Source organism: Antechinus flavipes, chromosome 6 (genome assembly GCF_016432865.1).
Source record: "Antechinus flavipes isolate AdamAnt ecotype Samford, QLD, Australia chromosome 6, AdamAnt_v2, whole genome shotgun sequence".
Classification (NCBI taxonomy): Eukaryota; Metazoa; Chordata; class Mammalia; order Dasyuromorphia; family Dasyuridae; genus Antechinus; species Antechinus flavipes.
In genome coordinates, this window is record NC_067403.1 from 240,419,123 (window position 1) to 240,433,057 (window position 13,935).

Sequence of the window (13,935 nt, forward strand, 5' to 3'; positions counted from 1 at the left end):
CCCCGCTCCAGGCTCCCGCCCAGCCCCTGGGAGGGGCGGGAGCCCCCACGGCTCCGGCCCGGCTGCTCCCCATGGAATCTAGCTTTGCCCGGGGTGGAGAGATGCCCCCCACACGCCGGGAGCCCCGCTGCCCTGCCCGCGGCTCGCCCATGCCCTGAGAACCCGGCTCCGGCGCCCCGAGCCCACACTCCGGCTGCACCGCCGTCGCCGTCGCCCCCCGGCCAGACCAGCCCCCCAAGCTCGCCGGGGGCTTGCAGGAGAGCTCGGCGACCTGGGCGCGCCTCAGCGCTGGCTGACCGAGCCCGGCAGGAGAGGGGGTGTTGTGCCCGCATCACCTCCGGGGGTCCTGGAAGCCGGACACCATGGACGCCGTCTTAGAGCCCTTCCCGGCAGACAGGCTCTTCCCGGGCTCCAGCTTTCTGGACCTGGGCGATCTCAACGAGGCGGATTTCCTGAGCAATGCGGTAAGGAAGGCAAGGGGTCTGCGCCCCGCAGCCACTCGTCGCCCCCGCTGCTGAGCGCACGCACACACACACACACACATATACACACACTCACACACACTCACACTAACACACTCACATTCACACACACTCATATTCACACACACTCACACTCACACTCACACGCACTCGCACGCGCGCACACACACGGAGGCAGCAGAGACCCAGTTCTAACCCCCTGGCGCCGTCTGGCGCGCCCCCGGGTACAGCAGTTGAGACCTGTGCCATCCCCCCTGGAGGGAGCGGTGGGAGTAGCATTCAGAGCCCGAGTGGAAAAATGAGGTGACTCAGGGAAGGCGGTAGGGGCAGGAGGGAAACCGCCAGAGCCCCGAGCCGCCCTCGGGGCCAGCGCGCTGGCACTTGGCCGCCTTCACTGACAGGTCACCCACTCCAGCCCCTCTGACAGCCGGCGCTGAGGGGATGGACGCTGGCGGGGGAAACAATGGGCCAACCTGGAAGGAGGCAGTTGTGCCCCTTTCCCTCGCTTCTTCCCTCCCCCCTACTCGGAACCTGGTTTCTCTCCAAGGCCAGCTGGCGTGGGACCCGGGGACCCGAGAGGCTGAGATCTAACCCCGACCCCTACTCCAGCTCTAGCCCCGGGGGCGCCTTCGGAGGGTGAATTTCCACCCAGTTCCGGGGACTCTTCGCTGTAGGGAAGGGTGGGGAAAGGGTATCTCGTGGCAATAGGGCCATTCCGACCCGAGGAAAGAACCGCGGACGATTCCCCTCCCCCTCAGTCGATTCTTCCCCCCCCCCCCTTTTGTCTCCTAGAGCAAAGGGTGCAGTCTGATCCTGGGGGGAGACAGGAGAGGAGTAATCTGCCCAAAGCCAGAGAAAGCCCAACCCTGGCGCCCCTTGGGTGACACAATCTGGATTGATGCCAGACCAGTCGTAAAAGGGGGCTGCCGACTCCCCACCAGCCCGGGGCAGAATAAGAGAGGGACCCCCAGGACAGAGCGCAGAGACCAGCCCCGCGCACTCCTTTGTAAGAAAAGGATGGAAGTGGGCAGAGAAGATGGGCATTCCCCCTCCTTCCTCCTAAGGAAATGTGTCCTCCCTCCAGTAAGCTCAGCCCTAAGGCCCTGATGGTGAATGGAGGGGGATGGGGGCAGGGCGTGGGCTCAGTCTCGGGAGAAAATATTTGGCTTTGGAAGGATCTGCCCAGTTAAAATCCCAGGCCCCTGTGTGGCTTGGAGGTATGCCTGGGGTTTGGAAGTCGGTCCGGCAGGATCCCTGCAGGTTAATTCATCCAGGGCCCAAGTTCCCCTGGGTCCCCCAGGCCACCCCGGTCTCCCTCAGGCCCCAATTACCCTGGGTACCAAGCTGCCAATTAGCCTCTGAGAACTTGCCCAGAAAGGCCAAGAGCCCAGTACCCTGGCCCCTTGGAGAGGAGCGTTAATCCCACCCTGCACCCCCCAGACTGGGGAGACTGGCCCCTGTTACAGAAAGGAAAAGTGAGCTTGTAGATCCCTCACTTGAGACTAGGAATCACGCCTTAGACACTTTTGACTGCTTACTCGCACCAGCAGAGCCTCAGTCAATGTGAGTGGAAGGAAAGAATGAAGGAATGAATGAAGGAAGGAATGAATGAAGTCACAGAGGAGCATGTGGCAAAGAACAGAGCTGACTTTTAAGTCAAAAGACCTGCATTTTATTCTTAGTTCTCTCACTACCTGTATGACTTCATGAAAATCACTTCATTTCCCCAAGCCTCAGTTTGCCCATCTGCAAACTGAAAGGGAAGGCAGAACCAAAAAAGATTATTTCTAAGGCTTAAAGTCCACGAGCGGGTCTTCTGCTAATGAGAAAAAGAAGCAGAGCAGCCTAACTCCATACTGTAAATCAACTGCCGTCTGACCCAGCTCCGAGAGGGGATCTGCGGCCTCTCTGGCTTGTGATTTATCCAGAATAATAACAGCTGGCATTTATATAGCGCTCTGAGGGTTGCAAAATGCTTTTCTTGTGTTATCTCATTAATTCTTCACGGCCACCCTGCGAAGTAGATGCCTTTTTTATCCCCCCTTTATAGATAGGTAAACTGAGGTTCAGGGAGATGAGGTGACTTGGTTTAGATCGTGAAAGTAGTAATGACTTGCCCAGGATTATATAGCGTCTGAACAGGAGCCAAATCCAGAGCTGCCTGATGTCCAGTTCAGTGCGCTGGCCACTCTCCCCGTGAGCTCCCTTGAGAGAAGCCAGACTTTCCCCAGAGCTCTTTCATGCTGTCTTCCCCATGGGAAGGCCTCCCCTCCCAGTCAGAGCAGGACAGTCTCTCATGGGTGGGCTCTGCATTAGGGAAGAGTTTCCAGGGCCTCCGGTCACTGTTGCTTCTTGGAGGACCCGGAGAAAGGTGCCCTCCGTGTTCCCCTTAAATTCTCAGGGATGTGTGTTCCCCAGCCCTCTTATAAGGTGCTATGAGAGTAGAGTATCCGGCTTCCAGAGCTGTTGTAAGGATCAAAGGAGATAATATTTGTTTAAAATAAGAAAGCACGTCCCATAGTACCTGGCATGTAATGTGATTATGCACATGTTTGCCACCTTATTGTTCTCATTTTACAGAGTCCCAAGAATTGGAGGGCTTAATTTGTAGTGATAGGGCTGTCAGTGCTCACCATATGAGGCAGTCAGGGCAGTCCCCAGATGGGGAAACTGAGACCTCACTAACCATATTGGTTAGTTAACGGCAGTCATGGGCAGCGGTGATCACTAGGGCAAGTTTTCTCTTCCTTCCCTCAGATGCCTCCTCACCCCCGAATTGAAGGCTTTTCCCAACACCCTCCCTGCCCATATCTAGGTATGACTCTGGGCTGCTCCAGGACAGACTCCTTACCAGCTCCAACTCCCCCTTGATGGGGCCGCAGCCTGGACACCACCGTGGGACCTCGCGGCCCTTTCCGGTGGGACTGGGCGGCGATTTAACTGAGCACCTAGGGGTGAAGGGCTGAATGGGCAGCTGGAAGAATCTGCTGAGTTTATTCAGACCAAAGTAACAACTCAAGGGCAGAACCAAGAGCCACCTCACTTTCCTACCGCTGCCCAAATGGTAACTGGGGACTGTCAGCAGCAAAGGGAATCCCCGCCCGTCAAACTTTTTCCATTCTTCTCTATGTTATCCTGGGAAGGGGTTCCCCTAAAAGGAGTAGGTTGAGTAACTACTAAAGGAGCTAAGACTCCAGCTTATCAGAGCACCTTCTTATTCTAAGATAGCTGGGTAACACATATATTTTTCCCAACCTTAAATAGAGCGGTGATGTCTTTGGATGGGGACCTCCCAAGTGAGGAAGTTCCCTCTACAAATAAGGTTGGCAGCTTCTTTGCAACTTAGGGCCATTGGGAGCTAAGGTGACTTGCCCATGGTCATACAGACAGCGGGTGTTGGAGGAAGAACTTGTACTGGGGTTTTTGTAGCTTTGAGAACTGTTCTTTGCCCAATGGATCATGCTGACTCTGCAAACTTTAGGACTGTATACAAGTGTGGCTATTTTTAATACTTCCCTTTTCTAGTCCTCAGTTTCCCTATCTGTAAAATGACACTATGGCATCCAGGGATTCTGTTAATTCATTGTACTGAGGAAGTCTGTCTCTTCTTCCCGGGGCCTCGCGGGTCTGGAAGGGACCTCAGGCTTTGCGTTTTACAAATGAGGAAACGGAGGCCCAAGAAGGGTTAATCGCCTTGCCCAAAATGGCAGCGGGTATGAGCGACAGATGAGATTCGAATCGGGTTCCCCCAGCCAAGGTTCTTTCCACTACAGCAAATGCAAATACCCTTCGGAGAAAAGAATTTCCGCTGAGTGAAAGAGTAGGGAAAGGCTGGAAGCTCTTATGTTGAAATAAGGAAACTGGAGAGCAGGGTATTAACTGGCTCTTCTGAAAATAAAAGTTAGGGGAAAAAGAAAGAAAGAATCAAAACAGAGGCTAGTCCGGCTCCTTTGCTGAGGAATCACGGCCCCCTCTCCCCTCCCCAAACCCTGTGATGAAGGCCCCTTGAATAGAGCCTTCCTCGATGTCCCCTCTTGTGCTCTTTGGACACTGGAAGATTGGTGGGGGGAACTTGGGTACCCATGGGTGGGAATAGGGAAGAACCCAAGGGAGAATAGAAGTATTACTTATGTGGCAAAGCCTTTGGGTCTCCCTGCCCCTCTGTGTTTGGGGTGTCTAACTAGAGAAGTGGGGGGTGAGCAGACCCAGAACCTCCCCCAGATCCTAAAGAGAGCCTTCCACCCCAGGAAATGGCCCTCGGATCCGGGAAGAGCCCCAGCTGGGAGAGTGAGAGGGTGGGGTAGGGGAGAGCCGGGGCTGCCTCTCCGTGTGGACTGGAGTGAAAGCTGTTGTCTTGGAGGGGAGCAGCAGGAAGCTGCCTGTGAGGATGTTTACACAGTAAACTCATTAACTTCCCAACAGATGGGGGAGGTGAGGGGCAGAGGTGTCCAGGGTTCGGCCCAGAAAAGGGAGAGAGAGCTAAGTCTGGTCCAAGAGTCCTCGGTCTCCCTCCTGTCGGGGCTTTCTAGGAAAATTAAAAAAGCGAAGGAGCCTCCCCGCCCCCAACCACCAAATGACCACTGGAAAATGTAGGGGACTTGAGACATCAATGTGATTTAGGGTCGTCCTATTAAACTATATGGCCCTTTATGAGGAGACCTTGGCTACCTTTAGACAGATCGAGAAGTCATATCATTAATTCCAAATCCAGAGGTTTCCCTCCAGGGCTTGAGGGAGGGTACCCCACCCCCCAACCCCTAGGATTTGGGATTTGGGTGCTGGGCCATGTTTCTTGGCATTGGCTGTTACTTCCTAAACCCTGACTCTTTGGGTCCAGATGCACTGTTCTGCTCCCCAACTTTGGCCCCCCACAATCCCACAGCTCTAGATGAGCCATTCCTTCCCTATAATAATAGTGTCTTTAAACTCGAGCTGTTCTCGGTGGTAGAAGTGAGCCGTGCACTCTCTTAAACCCCAATCCCCCCCAGGACCAACAGTCAGCCCCGTTCATACACTCATCCACTCAGTAAACATTTATGAAACATCCAATAGGAGCAAAATACCGTACTGAGGTGCGGGGGGGATTCAGAGAGAAACAGAGACGGGACCGGCCCGCTAGGAGCATTCAATCTAATTAGGGAATTAAAACAAGAGCGATAAATCCCCAAAGTCTCTGGGACCTGAACCTCCCGGGAGTCCCAGACTTGAGGCGGAATGCTGACTCAGCTTCAGACCCATGATATGCAATGATGGCCCATCTGGATCTGGGCTGTCTTGAGGCTGGGAGAAAAAGCAGCTGACTTCAGTAAAGTATGATCTGTGACTGGCCTCCATTAGCACCGAGCTCTAACCACTGGGCCACTGGGCACAGCCCTCAGAGCCTGCAGCATCCAGCTGTTTCCCTTTTCCCTGACATTCCGAGGTTAAAAAAAGTCCACTTAGATCTCTCGGCTTCGGTCTGGGGACAATCAGTGAGGGGAAGGGGGAAGGCCAAAGGCCTTTGGGGTGGTCTGAGACTTTCTAGAGACTTGGATTTCTTTAGATTCGGGGCGTCCAAAGCTGCGGCCCAGGGGGAGCCCGGCCGAGGACTTGCCGGTGCCCTTGCTCTCAGAAGGACCCTCTGGTTACCCGGGACACGCTGGGGCTCTGAATCTCGGAGGCACTGGGTGTGTGTCTGCCTTCCCGGCCTTATTGAGACCAGATTTCTCTCTGTTTTCCCACCTCAGGCTGCAGCAGCCATTCTCTGGCCCCCAAGTCTCAACCTGGAATGTCTGTGTTTCAGCAGGAATAGAGACTACCTGACAAAAGGGAGGGCAATTACCAGGGAGATTTCTCTCCTCTCCCAAGGTTACTCTTCCTGCCCTTGACCCACCAGAGTCGGTGGCGGGGCACCCGGCTACGGGTCCGCAAAAGCATGGGGCGCTCCCCTAACGCACAGTGTGGGGCAGCCTTGACAAATGCACCGGGTTTGGGGGCAGAATCACGTGACCCAGACCAACCATTTAACCCCCTTTATCTATTGAAGGATTCGGTTATAAAAGGGGTTGGATTAAACGTCCATCCCCCTGATGTTTCAGAAGCCCAGGTGCCAGTGCTGAGTGAGGGAGAACCCTTGGGGATGGTCTAGGATGCTGGATCCAAGCTGCTGACCTGTGGAGGCTTGGGACCTGTTCCTTGCCCTGCCCGAGTGACACATACAGCCCCAGTTCAGGGACTCTCACAGGAGACCGTGGGTTAGAATGGCAAGGCTCTGAAGTTCTAGGAGCTGGGTTCAAATCCTAGACAAGTAACTTGGCTCCTTGGGCTCTCGCTTCATTCGGCTCCAAAATGGAGGCGGATTAGCTTCCCTCTAAGGCCCTGGCCAGCTCCAGATCTTAGTCTTGTGACCTTAGAATGCATCCGTCAGGGTGCTCGTGGGCCCCCTACACAGTCCCTTTCGTCCACATCTGTTCCTCCCTGAAGAGAGCGGGCATTCTCCCTGAATGGAGAGCTTTCCCATACTCTTTGTCTAAAAACGTTCCCGTTTATGAGCACGCGCCTAAGGTGTGGAAGAAGGTGAGCAAAGATGGGGGCGGGGAGTGAGAATCTAGGATCCCAGATCGCAATGTACCCATTTATTAGCTAGGCAAAATGAGGAAAGGAGAAGGGAGGTCATCCTAACAGCTCCCACTCGTATAGAGCCGGAGGTGGTGGATAAATGGGCGGTGAGGAGGGCTTGAGCTGGGCTGGGGTACGTGGGGAAAGAAGGAGAAGGCTCCTCCTCCTTCAAAGAGACTAGAAGGGCCGCCAGGTGGAGGAGGGCCCCCGACTTTGACATTCAGATAGAACGGGTCAGAGGAACACCCCGAAAAGCCTTCTCTGTCCCTGGATCTCAAAGCCCTCTGTCCCCGCTTGGCCAAAGCTTCCATTCAACAGCACTGACCTGGTGACCGGGCCGGGTGGAGCGTTCCTGGCCAGGCGGCCGCCTCGGTCGGTCAGTCCCAGGACACGAGGCCCTTTGGGGTCTTTTCCGATCTGGGGGCCCGGAGCTGCCATTCCTGTCTCTACAAGGAGCCATTTGGGGGCTGGGGACTCCAAACAAAACCTACCTGCCTCCGGGGAAGTCCGGCCCCGGCTGAGACAGATGTCGGCCCTGGAGAGCCAGCGTGTCCTCTACTACTGATAAAAACCGGATCCCACATTACCTGAACGCATATTTGCATAGGGTTTTAAAGCCCTTTCCCCACAACATTCTGACCGGTGGGTGGTCCTGGGATTGCCAGCCTCATTTTGGGTCAAACTGAAGTCATTTCCCTGAAGTTAAATAGTTAGCGAGTGCCCAAGGAGAGGGTCAGTCAGGCCTTCTGACACCTGAGCTCGAACTCTGAAGAGAAAGAGTGGGAATATGTGTTGAATTGGGACTTAAAGGCTCAAACCTGTCACCCGAATGAACTGGGACAAGCCGCCTTTGCACTCCGGGCCTCAGTTTCCCCTTCTGTAGAACAAAGGCATCGGACGCGATATCCGCCGAGGTCCTAGAAACTACGCTTGCCGAGGGCTCTTCCTCCAAGGGCAGGGGTCCGTGGTGGAAGCTCCTGATGTCAGCCCCCCAACAGGAGGGAAGGGATCCCCCAATTTCCAGACCTAGCTCCGACCCATCCCGGGAGTCACACTAGTCGCTGGGGTGCGGGTTTCAGCTTCCCATGAAGGGAAGGATCGGACTAGGTGAGAACTAAGGCTCCTCTTTGCTCTAAATCTGTCCTTTTGCAGTCTGATCTTTGCCCCCCTGGGAAAGTTCTGGGGGAACCGCTCCCCTCTAAGGAATGGGAAGGCTGCTCTGCCTTATCTCTCGGAGGCCCAAAGAAAGCTCTTTAGAGAAAATCTCGCCTCTTCCATCCCAGCCGTGGTCCCAGAGCCCAGGGTCGCTGTTATATGTTATGTAGTTATGTCACACCGGACGCCCTTTTGGGGGGGGGATGGCTCCCTTGTGGGGGAGCAGCTTGCCAGGCCCGAGCCCCGCTGTGACCCCAGCTCCCCTCTCCCCCCCCATCCACCCCCCGCTTTCATTCGGCTTCTTGTGCTGGGCCAAGAGCACAGTGTCCCCACCAGCGAGTCCCATCCCAACAGATCCGCGCCAACTGAGGCACCGAGAGGCCGCCAGGGCTGGGGATGAAGCCAAGTGCTCCTCCCTTGGAAGCCGCTCCTCCTGTAAGGTTCTGGGAGGACTCGGGCTGTGAAGTGGGGCCCGAGGACTGACCCCAGCCCCCCTGGCAGGGAGCACGGCCAGCCTTCCCTGATGCAGTCCTGCCTCCGCCAGCTTCTGCCCACAGAGCGGGAAGGCTCTGAGGGCCTTAGTCCGGCCCGGGGCCTGGAGGGTCCCTTCCCCCGCCGCTCCGGCCCCAGGACTCGGGCCCCCGTGGGCCAGCCCCGCTCCGAGGTCCCACAGCTGCTCCGGCCCATGCCCCGGCCCTCTCGGCCTCCCCTCCGACCCGGCAGGGCTGGCTCCCCATGCCCTGGATCTTTGGGAAGGAGAGAAGGCCCGTCCCTGCCCTCTGTTCCTTCCAAAGCCATAATTCTTCCTCCCAGGCTGGAAATCAGTTCCACATTCGGGCGATCATATGAACTGTCTTCTCCGGATTGCACACACGCACACGCACGTGCGGCTGGGCCCACATATCCCTCAGACCCCGGCCCCCCGCCCCCCTCGGGGCTGCTCCCAGGGGTGCTCCCCGGCAGGCCTGCTTCGTTCCCCTCCCTCGGGGGGCCGGCGGGGAAGGGGGAATCCTGGATCAGGCCGGCTTTGTACTCGGACCCGTGCCAAAAAGAGATGAAAGGGAGCAGGCGCTGGGGGCGGGGCGGGCGGGCTGGGGGGCAGGGCTGGGGAAGAGGGGAAGATGATGGAGGTAGAGCTCTGTGCTCAGCACATTCCTGAGACATCTGGAGCAGCTGGAAGGGCCCCAGCTGGAGGGGCTGCGGCTGCTCCGCTCTGTGATGTCAGGCTCAGCGCTGAGTCCCCCTGCCCCGGCTGCTCTCACCCGGCCTCCGCGCCACGGTCCTCCCCGGGGCCGCCCGGGGAGAGCCGCTCACAGGGCAGGGCGACCCCGGGAACAGATGTGGGGGGCAGGGGAGAGAGCAGGAGGAGAGAAGGGAGGGAGGGAGCGGCGGCTCGAGCCCCACAAGGAGCTTGTTCTGGGGGGGGGGGCGCTCATGAGACCCTGGTACAGAGCTGGAGGGGACCTTAGAGCCTTAACTTACAGATAAGGAGACCGAACCCCAGAGATCTCAAGTGATCCCTTAGAACCTCAGAGCCTGTAAGCCTCCGGAGTCATATTCGAACTCAGCTCTTATTGATGGCCGCTCCCTCTCCATATCGCCTCTGAATGGTCCTGCCTGGTTTGGGGGGAGGGGGGGGAACAGTCCTGACTTGGTGGGAAAACTGGGCCCCAGCTCCGGGACTGTCCCCCAGAAACCCCCCACTCCCTATTTCTGTGCTGGGAGACTGAGCTCTGGCCGAGCCAAGAGGGGCTGCAGGCCACGGTTCTAGGTTCTGCCGCAGAGAGCAGAGGCTGGCAAGGGGTCTTCTCGCCCTGGGTCCCTGCTCCAGAACTTAGGAGGAGCAAGCAGGCCAGGCCGGGATCCAGGGCCCATCCCAGGGGCCCTGGCCCCCACAGTCCCCCGGGGGGAGCCACCAAAATCGAGCCGCTCCCCAGCACTCGGCTCCTTCCAAAAATAAAAACTGAGGAAAATTCAAACGGGGCCACTGACCTCTCTGGAAGCAAGAGCGGATCGCTCGCCGAGGGAGGGAGGAGGCCAAGGGGATCCCAGCCAGAGCCTTGGAGCCCGGCCTGTCAGTCGCGGCCCAGCTGGCCCCGAGCCCGGGAAGCAGCAACCCCAGGCCCCGGGTGCTGCTGAAGCTCCGCTCACAACCTCTTAAGGCGGCAGGCCCTGGGCGAGCAGAGACGGCCCCGGGGAGGGAGTGCGGGAGGCAGAGCAGGATGGGGCAGGGCAGAACCGGCAGCCCAGGAGAGGGAGACCAGAAGAACCAGCCCAGCCAGGCCGGGGGAGGCCGCGGGCGAGAGGGCAGCAGAACTGGCCGCACAGACGGAGGGCCTGCCGGGCCCCTAGTGCGGCTGGACGCGGGTGACCATGGGGCAGGAGCCCGACCTTCGTGGGCTAGTCCCACCCGCAAACGTGTCCAAACCGTAGCCCTGAGCCCCCGTCCTGCCCCGGCAACAACCACGGCCCAAATCAGGCCCTCCGTCACCTCACAAAGGCGCCCCCATGATCGGGGGCCTCACAGGAGCACGAACCTCCGACTTAGCCTGTCCTGGAGGCGCACTCAGCCCAACACGGAGCTCCTGAACGGGAATCCTCTGGGCAAGCATTTGTTTACTCTTAGCCCTTAGCACTGTCTCATTAAGCCTCCCTGCACGCCGGTGGGTGGGTATTGTGGGTATCGTGATCCCATTTTACAGATAAGGAAAGTGAATCAGAGAGAAGAAACTCACACAGGTGAGATCAGCACCAAGGTCATGGCTTCACTTCTGAACTGTAAATACTACATCAAACCAACATTTTTTTTTTTGTGTCACCCCAGACCCTAGTGGGACATAAATGTATTTAGAAACATATGTATATATATATAGAGAGAGACATATATATATATATATATACACATATATATAGTGCTTTGCAAACTTTGAATCTGTCGTATACAGTAGGTGCTCAATAAATGCTTTATTGATTGACTGACTGACCAACACACCCCACAGACTTGAGATGCCCCATGAGCCGTATATTTTTCACGTGGCCAGTGTGGGAATTTACTTTACCCATCTGCATTTTTTTTAGTAAGAGGCTGGGTCTGGCTTTTCTTTTTCTTTTCAAGAACCGAGAGAAAAAAAAGAATGCTTGTTAATTGAAAAAAGAAAAAAGAAATAAGAACGCCAGTAAGAGGCAACGTCTCCGACGAGCAGCCAGTCCTCGGCGGGTCTCGCTGGCCCGGAGGCCTCAGGGAGAGGAGCTCGCCGCCTCCCGAGGCACCGGGCCCGTTGTTCCACTGTGGCCATGAGGAAGTTTTTCCTTACGTTGGGCCGAAGCTTCCACCCGCGCTCCTCCTTAGTGACCTGGCCTCAACTCTGTTGGGCGGCCTCGCTGCCAAGGCTCACCTAGTCTGCTCCCCGGGACGTCTGAGGAGGGGGAGGGCCGCCGGCCGTTCGCGGGAGCCCATTGGCTGCCCGGGTCCGGCCGGGGGGAGGGGGGTCTGGCAGGGCACGCCCCCCCCAGACCCTGGGCCAAGGAGGCAGACTGAGGGAGAAATGGGGCCTCAGAACAAGTAGGCACTAAATGGGCCGCGCTGGGATAGAGCCAGAGCGCCTTCCCCCGCTGGAGAGACCTTCCTCCTGGGGGCCTGCAGGGAAGGGACAGAGAAAGCTTCGTTCTACAGGAAGGGAAACTGAGGCTCAAGAGCAGAAGCGGCTCGTCTAAGGTTGCACAGGGAGGAAGGGTCAAACCCGGCTCCTCCAACCGGAGACCCAGGGCCCCTTCCAGGAGGCGACCGCTCGCCCCTCACCTTCCTGAACTCAGGCCGGGGCCGGTTCCCCCCTGGAACCAGGCTCTGGCTTCTCGACAGGCCCACCTGCGGGGTTAGCTGGGGGCAGGAAGGGCCTTGGAGAGGGAGAGCACCTCAGCACTTCCCTGAGCCCGTGACTGGGAAAGTCCCAGCATATTCGGGGCACAAGATGCCCCAAAGGCAGTAATCTTCATCACCTGCCAGTCAGTCCATCAACAAACATTTCTTAATCCTTATGTGTGACAGACCCTGTGCCGAGCAAAGAGCCGGGCTCAGGAGATCTGGATTCAGATCCTGCCTGCCTCTCACTCCCTTTTTCCCACCCTGGATTTAGAGCTGAAAAAGAGTCTAGCCCAAGCTTCTCATTTTACGGATGAGGAAACAGGAGCCTGGAGACATGAAGCTGACAGGCCCAGAGTCCACAGCTACCGAGCCCCAGAGGCAGCAACTTTCCGGCTTCCAGCCCGGCCCTCCCCCACATGGCATTAGGAGCCCATAATCCTGGAGCCGTCGCTTCCCTCGGATGCGTTTCCTCATTTCTAACTCAGGAGTTTATGGGTGGATTTATGGAACAGCTGATCTCTAAGGTCCTTCCAGCTCTAAACCCTGGGATTCTATGGTGAACGTAATAGTGCCAATAACTAGCATTTATTTATATAGGGCGGAGTGAGACATATATGTGTGTGTGTGTGCATATATATATATATATATATATATATATATATATATATAATGCTTTGCAAACATGAAAGCAGATACATATACATATATGACTACATAAAAAGTGTTTTGCAAATTTTAAATACAAATGTGTACATATAGGGTGCTTTGCGGACTTTAAATATATTTACGCAGCTATGTGTATATGATGCATTGAAAACTTTAAGCATGTATATATGCTTTAAATATATATATTTATATTTATATAAATTTTATATATATAAATATAAATGTATATATAAATATAAAAATTTTGCAAACTTTAAATATATGTGCATTTATATGGTGCTTTGCAAATCCTAAATCTCTCTCTATATATATAGTGCTTTAAAAACTTTAACAATATATGCACATATACGTGTGTATGTATATCTAGTACTTTGCAAATTTTATGTATATATACACATCTGTATTATATATGGTGTTTGCAAACTTTAAATATACATGCACATATTTGCACGTATATATGTATATGTATTTATAGTGCTTTAAATATTATATTTATTATATATTGTATTATATTATATATAGTGTTTTATTATATATAGTATTTGCAAACTTCAACTATATATGCACATATCTGAATGTCTATATAATGCTTTGCAAATTTTAAATATGTGTTTGCATATATATATGTAAGTGTGTGTGTGTGTGTGTGTGTGTGTGTGTGTGTGTGTGTGTACTCTTTTATTTGAGCCTCACGACGATCCTGTGAGGGATTGCCGATGCTGTTCCCAGTTTCCAGATGAGGGGCTGAGGCTCAGAAGCGACCTGCCCAGAGATACCCACTCTCGTGGGGGTGCGTCCATAGCAAGATGCTTCCCTACTCTCTCACCCCTGCCCGATCCCCTGGGGCTGGGTTGGCACATGAGCGCTCCAGTACCCGGATTGAGGTGAGAAGACTCATCTCCAGAGTCATCCTGATCTTTCTCATCAGAGCCTGGCACACAGACCTCGTGCTTTGCTCCATGGGAACCACTGCCAGCTCTGGCGTCGCCAGCCTATGCCAGTTACAGCTAATCCCAGCCTGGGGCTGCGCCCCTCGCCATCGCCTCCTTAGACCCAGACAGGGCTTGGCTGCCTAGTTGGACACCGGCCGCCCAGTCTGATGGTTGATGCCCGAGGGAGGAGCCCTGCTCTGGAGGAGACAGTGCACTAGCTTCCCAAAGTAGACACCTTGGG

At 55.3% G+C, this 13,935-nt stretch overlaps 1 protein-coding gene across 1 annotated transcript in view; it reads left to right on the forward strand.

Annotated features, from left to right (window-relative positions):
- The first annotated feature begins 262 nt into the window (after window positions 1-262).
- Window positions 263-13,935, forward strand: part of CREB3L1 (cAMP responsive element binding protein 3 like 1) — a 53,700-nt gene continuing 40,027 nt past the window's right edge. The window contains exon 1 of the mRNA XM_051964172.1: window positions 263-464. Within this exon, the coding sequence (XP_051820132.1) occupies window positions 363-464 (102 nt within the window). The 5' untranslated portion in view covers window positions 263-362. The remainder of the gene's footprint in view (window positions 465-13,935) is intronic.